Genomic DNA, 12,615 nt, shown 5'->3' with positions numbered 1-12,615 from the left:
TGTGTGTGTGTGTGTGTGTGTGTGAATCACTTTGCTGTGAACCTGAAACTAACACGTTGTCAATTAACTATACTTCAGTTTAAAAAATGGTTTATAATATGACTGTGTTTAGCATTGAGGCGAAAATCTTATTCACACTGGTGGGGGCCAAGCGGGTCTCCCCAGACCTTGATTCTGCAGTGTGAGGGCAAAAGCAAGTAACCTGCTCTATTAAAGAAGTTAGCGAGGGAAACTGCCTCCACTCGGTGCCAAACGCTTGAAATCAGAGCTGGCTCTTGTGAGTGTGTAGCCTGAATCCATACCACATCTGTGGTCTGGAAACCACAGTCCACGCACGTATATTAATACAGTCCAGGGTTAGTGGTTTGTAACACCCGCTGAGGCAATGATGAACCAGTCGAAAGCAAATCCAGTCTTCTCCTTCAACCCACGTCTCCGGATTCTGCAGTATAATGTTCCAGGGAATTTGTGCTCAGAGGAGAAAAGGCACAGAGGACACAGGAATAAAGCATCATGTGCATTTCCCAAGAGAAGCAATGGATAGCAGAAATAGACTTGCAGAGTTTGCAGAATGTCAGCTAGCAAAGTTTAGCGAACACAGATACCTGGACTCACATGTCCTGGGGGACTCTCAGGGTCGGATGCCTCGGGGGAAACCAGCCTCTGTCCATCCCGGGCCACCTCCAGCAGGTGATTCGGGAATAGTTTCTGTCCTCCCAAGCGCAGCATCTTCCTGATGTTGCAAGTAGACTGGTTCACATTTAACTTCTTACAGCCATACTTTTTAATCATTTAAATGACAAATCATCATTTCTTTACCTTTAATTTAAATGTTAAGGCTCTATGAACCTTGGCCGTCAGGGTTTGGGGCTGGATGGCTCCCTGCTTGGGGCCATGGTGCGCCTGCAGAGGCATCCTGGGGTCCCCGGGCTGGGGCAGATGGGACTGAAGACTGCCCGTGGAGGAACCCATCACCTTATCCAGTAAAAGGAGCATGTTGATACCACGGGCACACACACGCGCACAAAGTAAAACAGAACTCTTGAGGGTCTTCCCTCATAGCTCAGTTGGTAAAGAATCCGCCTACAATGCGGGAGACCCGGGTCTGAACCCTGGGTTGGGAAGATCCCTTGGAAAAGGGAAAGGCTACCCACTCCAGTATTCTGGCCTGGAGAATTCCATGAACTGTGTAGTCCATGCGGTTGCAAAGAGTCAGCCACGACCGCGCAACTTTCACTTCAGTGCTGGGTTGGTCTAGTCCTTTGCAGGAGTATTCCACAAAGTGGCAGATCTTTATTTCCATTGGTCCACATAAGGGATCACTTTGAGGATGACGCTGTCCGCTTCTCCCCAGGGCGGGTCGGAAGGGGCTCCTGCTCTGACCCTCGCTCCCCCAGGGGCGCCTGTGTTAGGTGTGCTCTGCCTCCTCCCCCATCCCTCCAGGCCTCGGCTGTGTGACCTTGTGGGCCTGCAGCCCTGACCCCGGGCCCTGCCGAGTGCAAGGCGGGCACATCCTGCCCCCGTGTTTGGTTGTGTCTGTCAAGCAAGGAAGGCAGGTTACAAAGTTGCGTTAATAGTAAGAGGCCTTTTTGCTTAAACTTTGGGATGCTCTAAAAATGGCCTGGAGTGTGAGGAGGTAAAGGCCAGTGTGGTTATCATTTCTGAGTAGTGGGATCACAGGTGGTGTTTTGTTCTTTTGTTTGTAGGTATTGTCCATTTACGTAATTAGAAGTTTCTTAAACAACCGCTTTCTGGACCGCAGGGAGGAGGAGCTAGAGCATCGATTGGGCTGTAATTACAGAATCTCGGTTGGCCGCTCTTGCCAAGGACTTTCCCAAATGAAAGGCTGTTCCCTAGTGGATGGGCGCGAGCTTCCGATTTGCAGCCAGAGGGAGCATGAGGGTCAGTGACTTGAGAGGGTCCTTCTGTTCCTTCCAAGAGATGCAAATTGCTCGGAAAATAGAGCTTTGTGTGATGGGAGTGACTAGACCCAGAAAGGCCTCCACAGTCTTCCGAGGGAGAAGCTGTTTGGGGTTAGGGTGTGACAGGGGAGAGGAAGTCTGTGGTTTGAGGGGAAAGACGTCATTTTCTCAGATGTTTTTAATGAAAACCAAGTTGTTGACTAGAAAACAGCAACTGACATTATGAGACTGTACAAATAGCATCTTCTTTGCTTACATTTTTCTCTCTAATTTCTCAAGTTAAAGCTTAAAATATTTTTGACATCAATGCAGGTCTCAGGTCCAGACGTTCCATATCACCTGGAGTGGATATACCCCCCACAGTCCCGGGGGCTCTAGGGGGACCCTCCCCACAATCCCGGGGACTCTGAGGGGACCCCCCACAGTCCTGGGGCCTCTGAGGGGGACCCTCCCCCCACAGTCCCGGGGGGCTCTAGGGGGACCCTCCCCTTGTAGTCCTGGGGGCTGTCTGGTCCAGGGCGGGCCTGCAGCTCAGAGCATCCCCCCAGCACCTTCTCCATCCTCCCTGAGCCCCTGAGTCTCAGGATGGGGGACTTCTCTCTGAGCTCCCAGATGCCTTGCTGACCACGGTGTCCAGGCACCAACCAGGCCAGGACCCTGCAGGAGAGACCGTGGCTGGACCCCATCCACCCCTCTGAGGGGTCAGTCTGTCCCTGTGGGCCTGCGGGCCGGGCAGTCTGGGGGTCAGTTAATGGGACCCCTGGGCTCCCCCAGGGCTTCCCAGGCTGCTGCCCCCTCGCCCTCAGGGGTCTCCCCGATACCCTCCTTCCCTCGGGGCCTTTCTGAAGCTTCTGGGGTCTGGTGGCTTCAGTTGCTTTAGGGAAGAGGGCCATCCAGGTGTGACTTGTTGGTGAGGACACATGATTTCCCTGGGGGGTGTGGGGTCCCCTTGTGGGGTGTGAGCTGGGTGGTAGACCCCACGTGAGCAGGGGCTTCCAGGCGGGAAGACAGTGTGGGAGGGGAGAGGAGCTGCCCTGGCCACGGGCCCCTGCCCACAGTCTCATGCAGATGTGAGCGGCGGCCAGAGAGATGCTGCTGACTGTCCATGCCCTTGTGTGGATGGAGCAGCTTTCTCTCCGGAAGCTGGCCTGCCCTGCACTCTGGCCGTGACCCCTGACTGGGGGAACCTGAGCTTCTGGAGAGGATCTGGTAGCCTCAAACAGAAGCTGTCATAATGCAGGCTCACAGGCGCCGAGGGCCATGCTGCCTGGCGATTTTAAAGGAGTTTAAAACCGTTTAGAGGAAGTGCGAGAGGGACTCTGAAGAAGCTAGAAGGGGTTTCTGCTGCCTCTGGGAGCTGAGCAAGATCATGCCCGGGGTGGCCGGGCGTCGCAGCCCTGGGGCGGCTGTGGGTGAGGTGAGACCACCCCCCGTAGCACTGGCCCTGTGGATGCAGGCCCCGCCCTTCTTGACTCGTCTCCTGTGGACGCTTAGATACGGTGTTTGGCTTAATGAATTTCATTCCAGGTTTTAGGGAATGGCTTAACCAACCTGCAGTTATTAGCCAGACGCTGAGCTGCTTGATCTGGCCGGCGCCCTTTCTGGAGGCCTGGCCCTGCCTGCCTGGCTTCCGGCTCTCGCTGCGCTGCAGCGTGGTCCTGAGCCCACTTCTGGACCCCAGGCTCTGTGTGGGCTGCCCTGTGGCACATCTGGGGCTCGTGGGAGGCTCCCCTCTATTCCATGGCTCCTGCCCTCCCCTCCCCGAGACCTGGGAAACCGATGCCCGTGTTTGGACATAGGACAGCAAGAAAGGGGAAAACCGGGTTCTGTTTTCAAGGCTGGCCCTGGTGGGGGCGGGGCGGTGCCAGCCTGGCATGGTGTTGGAGGGTGGGGAGTGGGAAATGACTGCTGGCAGAGGGAGGTGTTTGCACATCTAGGCTCAGGGAAAGGGGAATCTGCTTTTGAACTTCTCCCTGTAATTAGCAAGGAAGGCGCTCTGGCTGACCTCAGGGCAGGGCACTGCTGGTATTAAACCCTTGTCATACAGCCGTAGTTCAGGCCAGCTGGTCCCTGGGCTGCATGTTCCCTTTATCTGGAGAAGCCTGCAACCGTGCCTCTATGACCTGTGTGTAGAGATGCCTGGGCAAAGGTGCCAACAGAGGGGGCTGGAGCTGTGTGGCCCCCTGGGTCCCCCAGAAAGGAGAGACCGTCTGACAGGCACATTAGGGAGTCTCACCCTGCTCCCCACCATCCACAGCTTCCTTTATCTTGGAAAAATGCTTCCAACTCTGTCCCCACGAAGAGACACTGTGGGCTTTCCCTTGACCAAGAGGGAGTGGCCTGGACCGTGATGGCCCAACCTTGTGCTCCCCTCCCCCCCGAGGACTGATCCCCCTAGGATGACACCCCCAGGACTGACACCCCCAGGGCTGGTCCCTTCCAGGACTGACACACCCAGGGCTGACACCCCCAGGCCTGGTCCCCTCCAGGACCAACACACCCAGGAACTCATGTCCCCCAGGACTGACACCCCCAGGGCTGACACCCCAAGGACTAGTCCCCTCCAGGACTGACACCCCAGGATGGTCTCCCCCAGCCCCGGTACCCCCCAGGACTGGGGACGTGGCTCACAGAGTCTAACAGTGTCCCTCTGTCTCCGTCTAGCCCCTTCTATGGAGAGGACTTCTACTGCGAGATTCCGCGGAGTTTCCGTCACCTGTCCTTTTATATTTTTGATCGAGACGTTTTCCGGAGGGATTCCATCATAGGTAGGTCCCGACCAACCAGCCAGGTGTATTCTTCATTTTCTCTGCCTCTTCTGAATGGGGACTTGTTCTGGAGGAACTGGGGCATCTCCTGGACATCCCATCTGAGCCAGAGAACTGCACCAGCGTCTCACCTGCCCTTGCTGGCTGTCCCCGGCTGGCCGTCAGCGGGTGCGGGGCAACACCCCACGAGCTCATGGAAACACATCCGGAGCCGTCCCTCAGGGCTAGAGTGGGGTCCCTGGACCTGCCCCCAAATGATTCCCAAGGGCTCCTCCAACGACCCCAGCCCCTGCCTCTCCCTGACGCCCAGCACCCACCTGTGGGGGGCTGTTCTCAAGGTGTTGGGGTGCTCAGAGGTGTTGGGGTGCTCTCAGAGGTGTTGGGGTGCTCTCAGGGGTGCTCTCAGGTGTTGGGTGCTCTCAGAGGTGTTGGGGTGCTCTCAGGGGCGTGGGGTGTTCTCAGAGGTGTTGGGGTGCTCTCAGGGGTGTTGGGGTCGTCTCAGGGGTGTTGAGGTGCTCTCAGAGGTGTTGGGTGCTCTCAGGGGTGTTGGGGTGCTCTCAGAGGTGTGGGGTGCTCTCAGGGGTGTTGGGGTGCTCTCAGGGGTGTGGGGTGCTCTCAGGGGTGTTGGGGTGCTCTCAGGGGTGTGGGGTGCTCTCAGGGGTGTTGGGGGTTCTCTCAGGTGTTGGGGTGCTCTCAGGGGTGTGGGGTGCTCTCAGGGGTGTTGGGGTGCTCTCAGGGGTGTGGGGTGCTCTCAGGGGTGTGGGGTGCTCTGAGGGGTGTAGGGTGCTCTCAGAGGTGTTGGGGTGCTCTCAGGGGTGTTGGGGGTTCTCTCAGGTGTTGGGGTGCTCTCAGGGGTGCTCTCAGGTGTTGGGGTGCTCTCAGAGGTGTTGGGGTGCTCTCAGGGGTGTTGGGTGCTCTCAGGGGTGTTGGGGTGCTCTCAGGGGTTCTCTCAGGTGTTGGGGTGCTCTCAGGGGTGTTGGGGTGCTCTCAGGGGTGTGGGGTGCTCTGAGGGGTGTAGGGTGCTCTCAGAGGTGTTGGGGTGCTCTCAGGGGTGTTGGGGGTTCTCTCAGGTGTTGGGGTGCTCTCAGGTGTTGGGGTGCTCTCAGGGGTGTTGGGGTGCTCTCAGAGGTGTTGGGGTGCTCTCAGGGGTGTTGGGGTGCTCTCAGAGGTGTTGGGGTGCTCTCAGGGGTGTTGGGTGCTCTCAGGGGTGTTGGGGTGCTCTCAGGGGTTCTCTCAGGTGTTGGGGTGCTCTCAGGGGTGTTGGGGTGCTCTCAGGGGTGTGGGGTGCTCTGAGGGGTGTAGGGTGCTCTCAGAGGTGTTGGGGTGCTCTCAGGGGTGTTGGGGGTTCTCTCAGGTGTTGGGGTGCTCTCAGGTGTTGGGGTGCTCTCAGGGGTGTTGGGGTGCTCTCAGGGGTGCTCTCAGGTGTTGGGGTGCTCTCAGAGGTGTTGGGGTACTCTCAGGGGTGTTGGGGTGCTCTCAGAGGTGTTGGGGTGCTCTCAGGGGTGTTGGGGTGCTCTCAGAGGTGTTGGGGTGTTCTCAGGGGTGTTGGGGTGCTCTCAGGTGTTGGGGTGCTCTCAGGGGTGTTGGGGTGCTCTCAGGGGTGTTGGAGGTGCTCTCAGGGGTGTTGGGGGTGCTCTCAGGGGTGTGGGGTGCTCTGAGGGGTGTAGGGTGCTCTCAGAGGTGTTGGGGTGCTCTCAGGGGTGTTGGGGGTTCTCTCAGGTGTTGGGGTGCTCTCAGGTGTTGGGGTGCTCTCAGGGATGTTGGGGTGCTCTCAGGGGTGCTCTCAGGTGTTGGGGTGCTCTCAGAGGTGTTGGGGTACTCTCAGGGGTGTTGGGGTGCTCTCAGAGGTGTTGGGGTGCTCTGAGGGGTGTTGGGGTGCTCTCAGAGGTGTTGGGGTGTTCTCAGGGGTGTTGGGGTGCTCTCAGGTGTTGGGGTGCTCTCAGGGGTGTTGGGGTGCTCTCAGGGGTGCTCTCAGGTGTTGGGGTGCTCTCAGAGGTGTTGGGGTGCTCTCAGGGGTGTTGGGGTGCTCTCAGAGGTGTTGGGGGTGCTCTGAGGGGTGTGGGGTGCTTCCAGGGGTGTTGGAGTGCTCTCAGAGGTGTTGGGGTGCTCTCAGGGGTGTTGGGGTGCTCTCAGAGGTATTGGGGTGCTCTCAGGGGTGTGGGGTGCTCTCAGGGGTGTTGGGGTGCTCTCTGTGGTGTTGGGTGCTCTCAGGGGTGTTGGGGTGCTCTCCTTGGTGTTGGGTTTTCTCAGGGGTGTTGGGGTGCTCTCAGAGGTGTTAGAATGCTCTCAGAGGGTATTGGGGACTCTCAAAGATGTTCAGGCACTCTCAGAGGTGCCAGAGTCCCAGATGCGCCAGCATCCTGGAGAGAGTGAGGCCACCTTAAAGGGGCAGCGGCCCAGAGCTGCCCTGTGGTGGGTGCACCTTTGTCCCAGCAAAGCCCCATCAGTTCCTTGGCCCCAGAGACCCAAGCCCCCAAAACGGGCTCAGCTGTAGCCTCGGGATCCAGCTGATCATTGGTGGCCTGGCTGCTCCTGGCGGGAGCAGTCTCAGTCCTTGCTCTGGGGCAGAGCAGTTGACTCTGACAGCCCCTGACCCTGCAGCCTCCCACCCACTCCTGGGGCGTCTGGCTCACTCCACTTACCACTCACACGTGACTGGTCAAGGGTGTTTATGTCCAGGCCAGCAGCCCTCAGAAAAAGTCTGAAGGCAGTGCTGGCGCTGAGGTCCTTTGAGGAAGCGTCTAGCAGAGTTCCCAGCACATGGATCAGAGGTTCCCACACTTGTCAAGATGCAGATGTTGGTTGCTGGGTCTGGACAACAAGTAGCATTCTTGGAAACTGCTGAGTTTTAAGTAGAGGTCACCAGGGTTTGTTTGACAAGTGCATGGCCTGGATCACACAGGAACTCAGGCAATTCATAACTTGACTTGTTTAAGATGGAGCTGTGGTTGGGCTGCCAGCGGGACCTTTAACTCTCGATCAGGAAGGCTTTCCATGTGGGGGAGGCGGGGGACACTTTCATGCCACTCACCCTGTAGGCCTGGCCACCTTTGCCCTCAGGATGGTGCCCGAACGAACCCTTAGCAGCTGTCAAGCCCTGGTGATTCCTCCTCGAGGCCAGACATGGGCTCCAGCCTCTACTGAGAGGTGCCTTTGTCTGGTGCCTCCCGACCTGGAGCCCACCTCAGGCCCTTCCCCGGTGCCCGTGTGGCCACCACCGTTGGCCAAGACCCTGGTCAGCAAGAGGCTGCCCCTCGGTGCATGCTATGTTCACCGTCACTGTGGGAGCGGCTCTTTTGTGTCCACTGGACCTCACTTCCCGTGGCCTTGGGCTCCCTGCGCAGTGCCGAGGGTGTCTCTGTCCAGCTGATGCTGGACACACCAGGGTTTGTTCAAGGAGCAAAGCGAACAGAGCAGTGGGTTTGGAATGTGACGTGTTACCTGACGGAGCAAAATGCCAGGCTGGATGAAGCACAATCTGGAATCAGGTTTGGTGGGAGAAACATCAATAACCTCAGGTATGCAGTAACACACCCTTATTCCAGAAAGCAAAGAGGGACCAGAGAGCCTCTTGATGAAAGTGAAAGAGGAGGGTGAAAAAGCTGGCTTAAAATTCAGCAAATTCAAAAAACAAAGATCATGGCATCACTTCATGGCAAATAGATGGGGAAACAATGGAAACAGTGACAGACTATTTTCTTGGGGTCCAAAATCACTGCAGATGGTGACTGCAGCCATGAAATTAAAAGACACTTGCTCCTTGGAAGAAAAGCTATGGCCAATCTAGACAGCATATTAAAAAGCAGAGACATTACTTTGCCAACAAAGTTCTAGCTAGTCAAAGCTATGGATTTTCCTGTAGTCATGTATGGATGTGAGAGTTGGACCATAAAGAAGGCTGAGCACCAGAGAATTGATGCTTTTGAACTGTGGTGTTGGAGAAGATTCTTGAGAGTCCCTTGGACTGCAAGGAGATCCAACCAGTCCATCCTAAAGGAAATCAGTTCTGAATGTTCATTGGAAGGACTGATGCTGAAGCGGAAACTCCAATACCTTGGTCACCTGATGCAAAGAATTGACTCATTGGGAAAGACCCTGATGCTGGGAAAGATTGAAGGCAGGAGGAGAAAGGGACAACAGAGGACGAGATGGTTGGATGGCATCACCAACTCGATGGACATGAGCTTGAGCAAGCTCCGGGAGACAGTGAAGGACAGAGAAGCCTGGCGTGCTGCAGTCCATATGGTCACAAAGAGCTGGACATGACTGAGTGAGTTGAACAACAAAGATGTTTATTAATCATTCTGTTTAAGGCACCTGCTATTTTTAAAGATAACTAGCAAAATCATGGTTTAGCAATTCCTGGTGGCTTTAAAATTGGGATGTGTCAGGGTGCAGCCAGATTTAGAGTTTTCAAAATCGTTCTCACAGCCATAAAAATAAGAGGCTGTCTGATCTCCAGGGGTAATTTAAAGTTATGACTAGCAATTATGTTGTTACCAGGATGAGAAACCACATTCTAGGGTATAAATTTGTGTCACAGAAACAAGCACAGTGTCACCGGCTTCTCACGTCTGCCGTGTGATCTGATGGCACGGCGCCCGGTTCTGCCCGTGCGGCCCCCATGTGGGCCCCCCCCACAGGCCGGGTCCCAGGTGCCCAGGGAGGCTGCAGAGATGCTCGTGCCAGTGTGGTCAGGGCCGCCGGCTCTGGCAGGGTGGCTGGTGGGGCTGGCCGTGCTGGGCCGGGCTCCTCCCACCATCCCCCACTTTTGTCAGGATGGGAGGGGCATCCTGCAGTTTCTCTGAAAGGCGGGGGCTTGCTGTGAGTCCTTGGGCCCCTTGTCTGCAGGCCGGTTTATTGAGCTGCAGTCTGTGCACTGTGCCCGTTGCAGGGAAGTCCGCTTCTGCCCACTCATCACCAGATGGGGGTGGGGTTGCGTCCCTTTTTTTGTGACTGTAAACAAAGCTGCCCTCAACTTTCTTGTCTAGGTGTTTGTGTTGACAAATGGTTTTATTTCTCTTAGAAAATACCTAGAAGTGAGATTGCTGGGGCATTCTGTAGGCTTTAGAAGACAGCAGAATTTGCCATCTCGAATAGGCCATTTTGGTATAAGGAATTGTTTGAGCTGAAGGCAGTTGAGAAGAAGCGGACACATGGAAATCTCTCTGCTCTGCAACCCGGGACAACTCTAGACCCTGATCAGCCTGGAAGCGACCCCCGAGGAGCCCACGTAGCGAGCCCTCTGGACCTCTCGTTCCCTGAAGCTCTTCCTCTGTGTCATCACTCCTCTGAAAATCCGTGACTGTTGTTTTAGGTGGAGATGCTCCGGGTTGCTGCTGCCTCCTGGAGTTACTCATCGTCAGGATTCCCCTCATGTATCTGAGATACATGTTAATAACCCTGTCTGTTTTCCCTTGTTAATTTTTCTTTCGTTACAGAGGCCAGAGACCCTGAGAGAGTAGGAGGAGAAAGATTTTCATGCCCTGCAGTGTGTTTCCCTCTGTTAGAAACTGACTCTGCTTTCCTAATGCGCCATCTTCAGTTCTTTCCAGCACTGTGTCATCTTCCTTTATTTTCAGTTCAGTTTTGCCATTCTGATGTGTGTGTAGTATCTTACTGTCGTTTTTACTGTTTTTTCATAATGAAGAATTATTTGGGCATCTTTTCATGTGCTGATTTACCATCTATATCTCTCCTTTGGTAAATTGTTCACATCTTTGCCCTTCTAACTGGGCTCTCTTGCTGAGATTTTCAAAGTTTTTAAACTGTATTCTGGATACAAGTCCTTTATCAGATGCGTATTTGCAGATATTTTCTTCTAGCTTGTGGCTTGTCTTTTCATTTTCTTACTAGTGTCTTTTAAAGAGCAGAAGTTTTTAATTTTGATGAACTCCACTTTATAAAAACATTTTTATAGTTTGTATTTTTGGTATCATATCTAAGAATTCTTTTCCTACCGCAGGGTTATGAAGATCTTCTGTTTTTTTCTTCTAGAAAGTTTTTGTTTTTAGTTCTTATATTTAGATCTATTTCAAGTATATTTTACATATAACAAGATTTGTTTTTCTCCTTATAGATGTCCAGTTGAATTTCCGTAGCATCTTTTGAGAATCAGTTGACTTTACACGCGTGGGTCTGCCTGTGGCTTCTGTGTTCTGTTCCCCTGATGTGCACTCCTTTCCTCACACCAACATCACACTGTCTCAATTCCTGTATTTTCACAGTAAGTCTTAAATCAGTCCTCTGAGCTCATCAGCTTTGTCCTTTTCCACACTTGTTTTGCTATTTTAGGTCCTTTGAATTGTCATTTACATTTTTGATCTGCTTCTCAATTTCCAAGATAATTGAGATTACGTTGATCTGTAGATTAATTTGGGGAGAATTAACACTTTAAGAAAATTGAGTCTCAGACCATCGAGCATGGCATGTCTCTCCACATCCTTGGGTCTTTAATTTCTTTCATCAGGATTTTGTGATGTGTTTTCAGCATACACATCTTGCATGCACACACACATATATTGGGGAGTGTGTGTGTATGTACATGTGTGTGTGTATATTTATATGTACATATATTCCTATATTTATGTTTATACATGTGTGTGTACGTGTGTGTGTGTATATTTATATATACGTGTATCCCTATATTTATGTTTTTGATGCTGTAGACAAAGATTTCTCATGTAGTACACCAAAAGCTCAAGCCATAAAACCATCACTTTATGGGTGTGTGTTAGTGTCTTTTCAATTTCAGTTTCCACTGCCATTGCTTCTGTGCACAAATATACTTGATTTTTATGTACTGACTTTGTATTCTGTGGTTTGCTAAACACAGCTACTCTACCAGCTTTTCCTGTAGATTCTGTAAGTAAAGGCTTATTTCTCCCCTTCGAGTCTGCAGGCCCTTGTTTCTCTCTCTGCCTCTGTGCACCTGCTGGACGCCAGGGTAAGAAGAGTGCCGAGTGTCTCTGCCCCCGCCTGTCTGGGGGGGCGTCCAGCTGTCCTTCCTTAGCTGCCATCCTGAAGGTGTCGCCCTTGGCTGCCCCCCTTCCCCCGCCCCTGTGCTGTACCTGTCCCCCCGTCACATGCCGCTTCTTGAACTACCTGACACGCTTGTCTCTTCTGAGTAGACCCCAGCAGGTATAGTGCCGCCAGAGGAAGTAACACGTGGGACTTTCAGTGGTGGGACGGCTGTGCGCCTTTCCTCCTGAGTGGGTCCTGAGGCTGTCCTCCTGAGTGGGTGAGGCCCAGGGGACATAGTGACCTGATGTCACCCAGATCAATCAGGGAAGCGACGGATTATGACACGCTGGGCACATTTAAGTGGTTTGCAGGTCAGTGCTCCCCAGGACAGCCTGTGGAAGCACCGCCTCTCACATGTAAAGAGTGCACGTCCATATGTTCTTGACGTGGTCAGCCTCTAGAAGGACAGGCTGGCAGCTGGTGACAGAGGTGACCCCAAGGTGGAATCTCTGTAGCAGGGGAGAGACAAACTTATTCTTGGCTGTATTTTATATCCTTTTGGATGTTTCAGATTTTATTCTGTTTCTGTATTACCCACTTAAATTTGAATTAAGTACTTTCAAACATAGAGTAGTACTGATGTGTAAGTTGTAGAAGTCGTTTGAGTATTAAATATGTGACTCCCCCCTACTCCGGTAAAAAATCCTGAAAACACTGTGGTTACTTAAAATCTCAAACTTCAAATGTAGCCCTCGTATCCAGCTGAACTAATCATGGGGTCAGAAAATTTCTTTATCCCTTTTCAATGAAATGTGTTGCCCAATTCAGTTCCAAGAAATGTTTGTTTCTTGTGGCTTTATGCCTGCAAGACTCAAAGTCATATTCCCATCAGGGAAAAGGGTAGAGTTTTGTAGGAGCCAAGCAGAGAAGCAGCAGTCTTCTCCTGGGGGCTCTGCCTGCTG

The 12,615-nt window shown here is 53.3% G+C and overlaps 1 protein-coding gene across 1 annotated transcript in view; it reads left to right on the top strand.

Annotated features, from left to right (window-relative positions):
* RASA3 (RAS p21 protein activator 3) overlaps positions 1-12,615 on the top strand; it is a 90,392-nt gene that overhangs the window by 34,898 nt on the left and 42,879 nt on the right. Inside the window, exon 3 of the mRNA XM_043891548.1 lies at positions 4,587-4,690. Coding sequence (XP_043747483.1) covers positions 4,587-4,690 — 104 coding nt within the window. The remainder of the gene's footprint in view (positions 1-4,586; positions 4,691-12,615) is intronic.

The sequence above is a fragment of the Cervus elaphus genome, chromosome 30 (genome assembly GCF_910594005.1).
Source record: "Cervus elaphus chromosome 30, mCerEla1.1, whole genome shotgun sequence".
Lineage (NCBI taxonomy): Eukaryota > Metazoa > Chordata > Mammalia > Artiodactyla > Cervidae > Cervus > Cervus elaphus.
The sequence above is the reverse complement of the archived record's forward strand: the minus strand, read 5'-3'. Positions and strand labels throughout refer to the sequence as shown.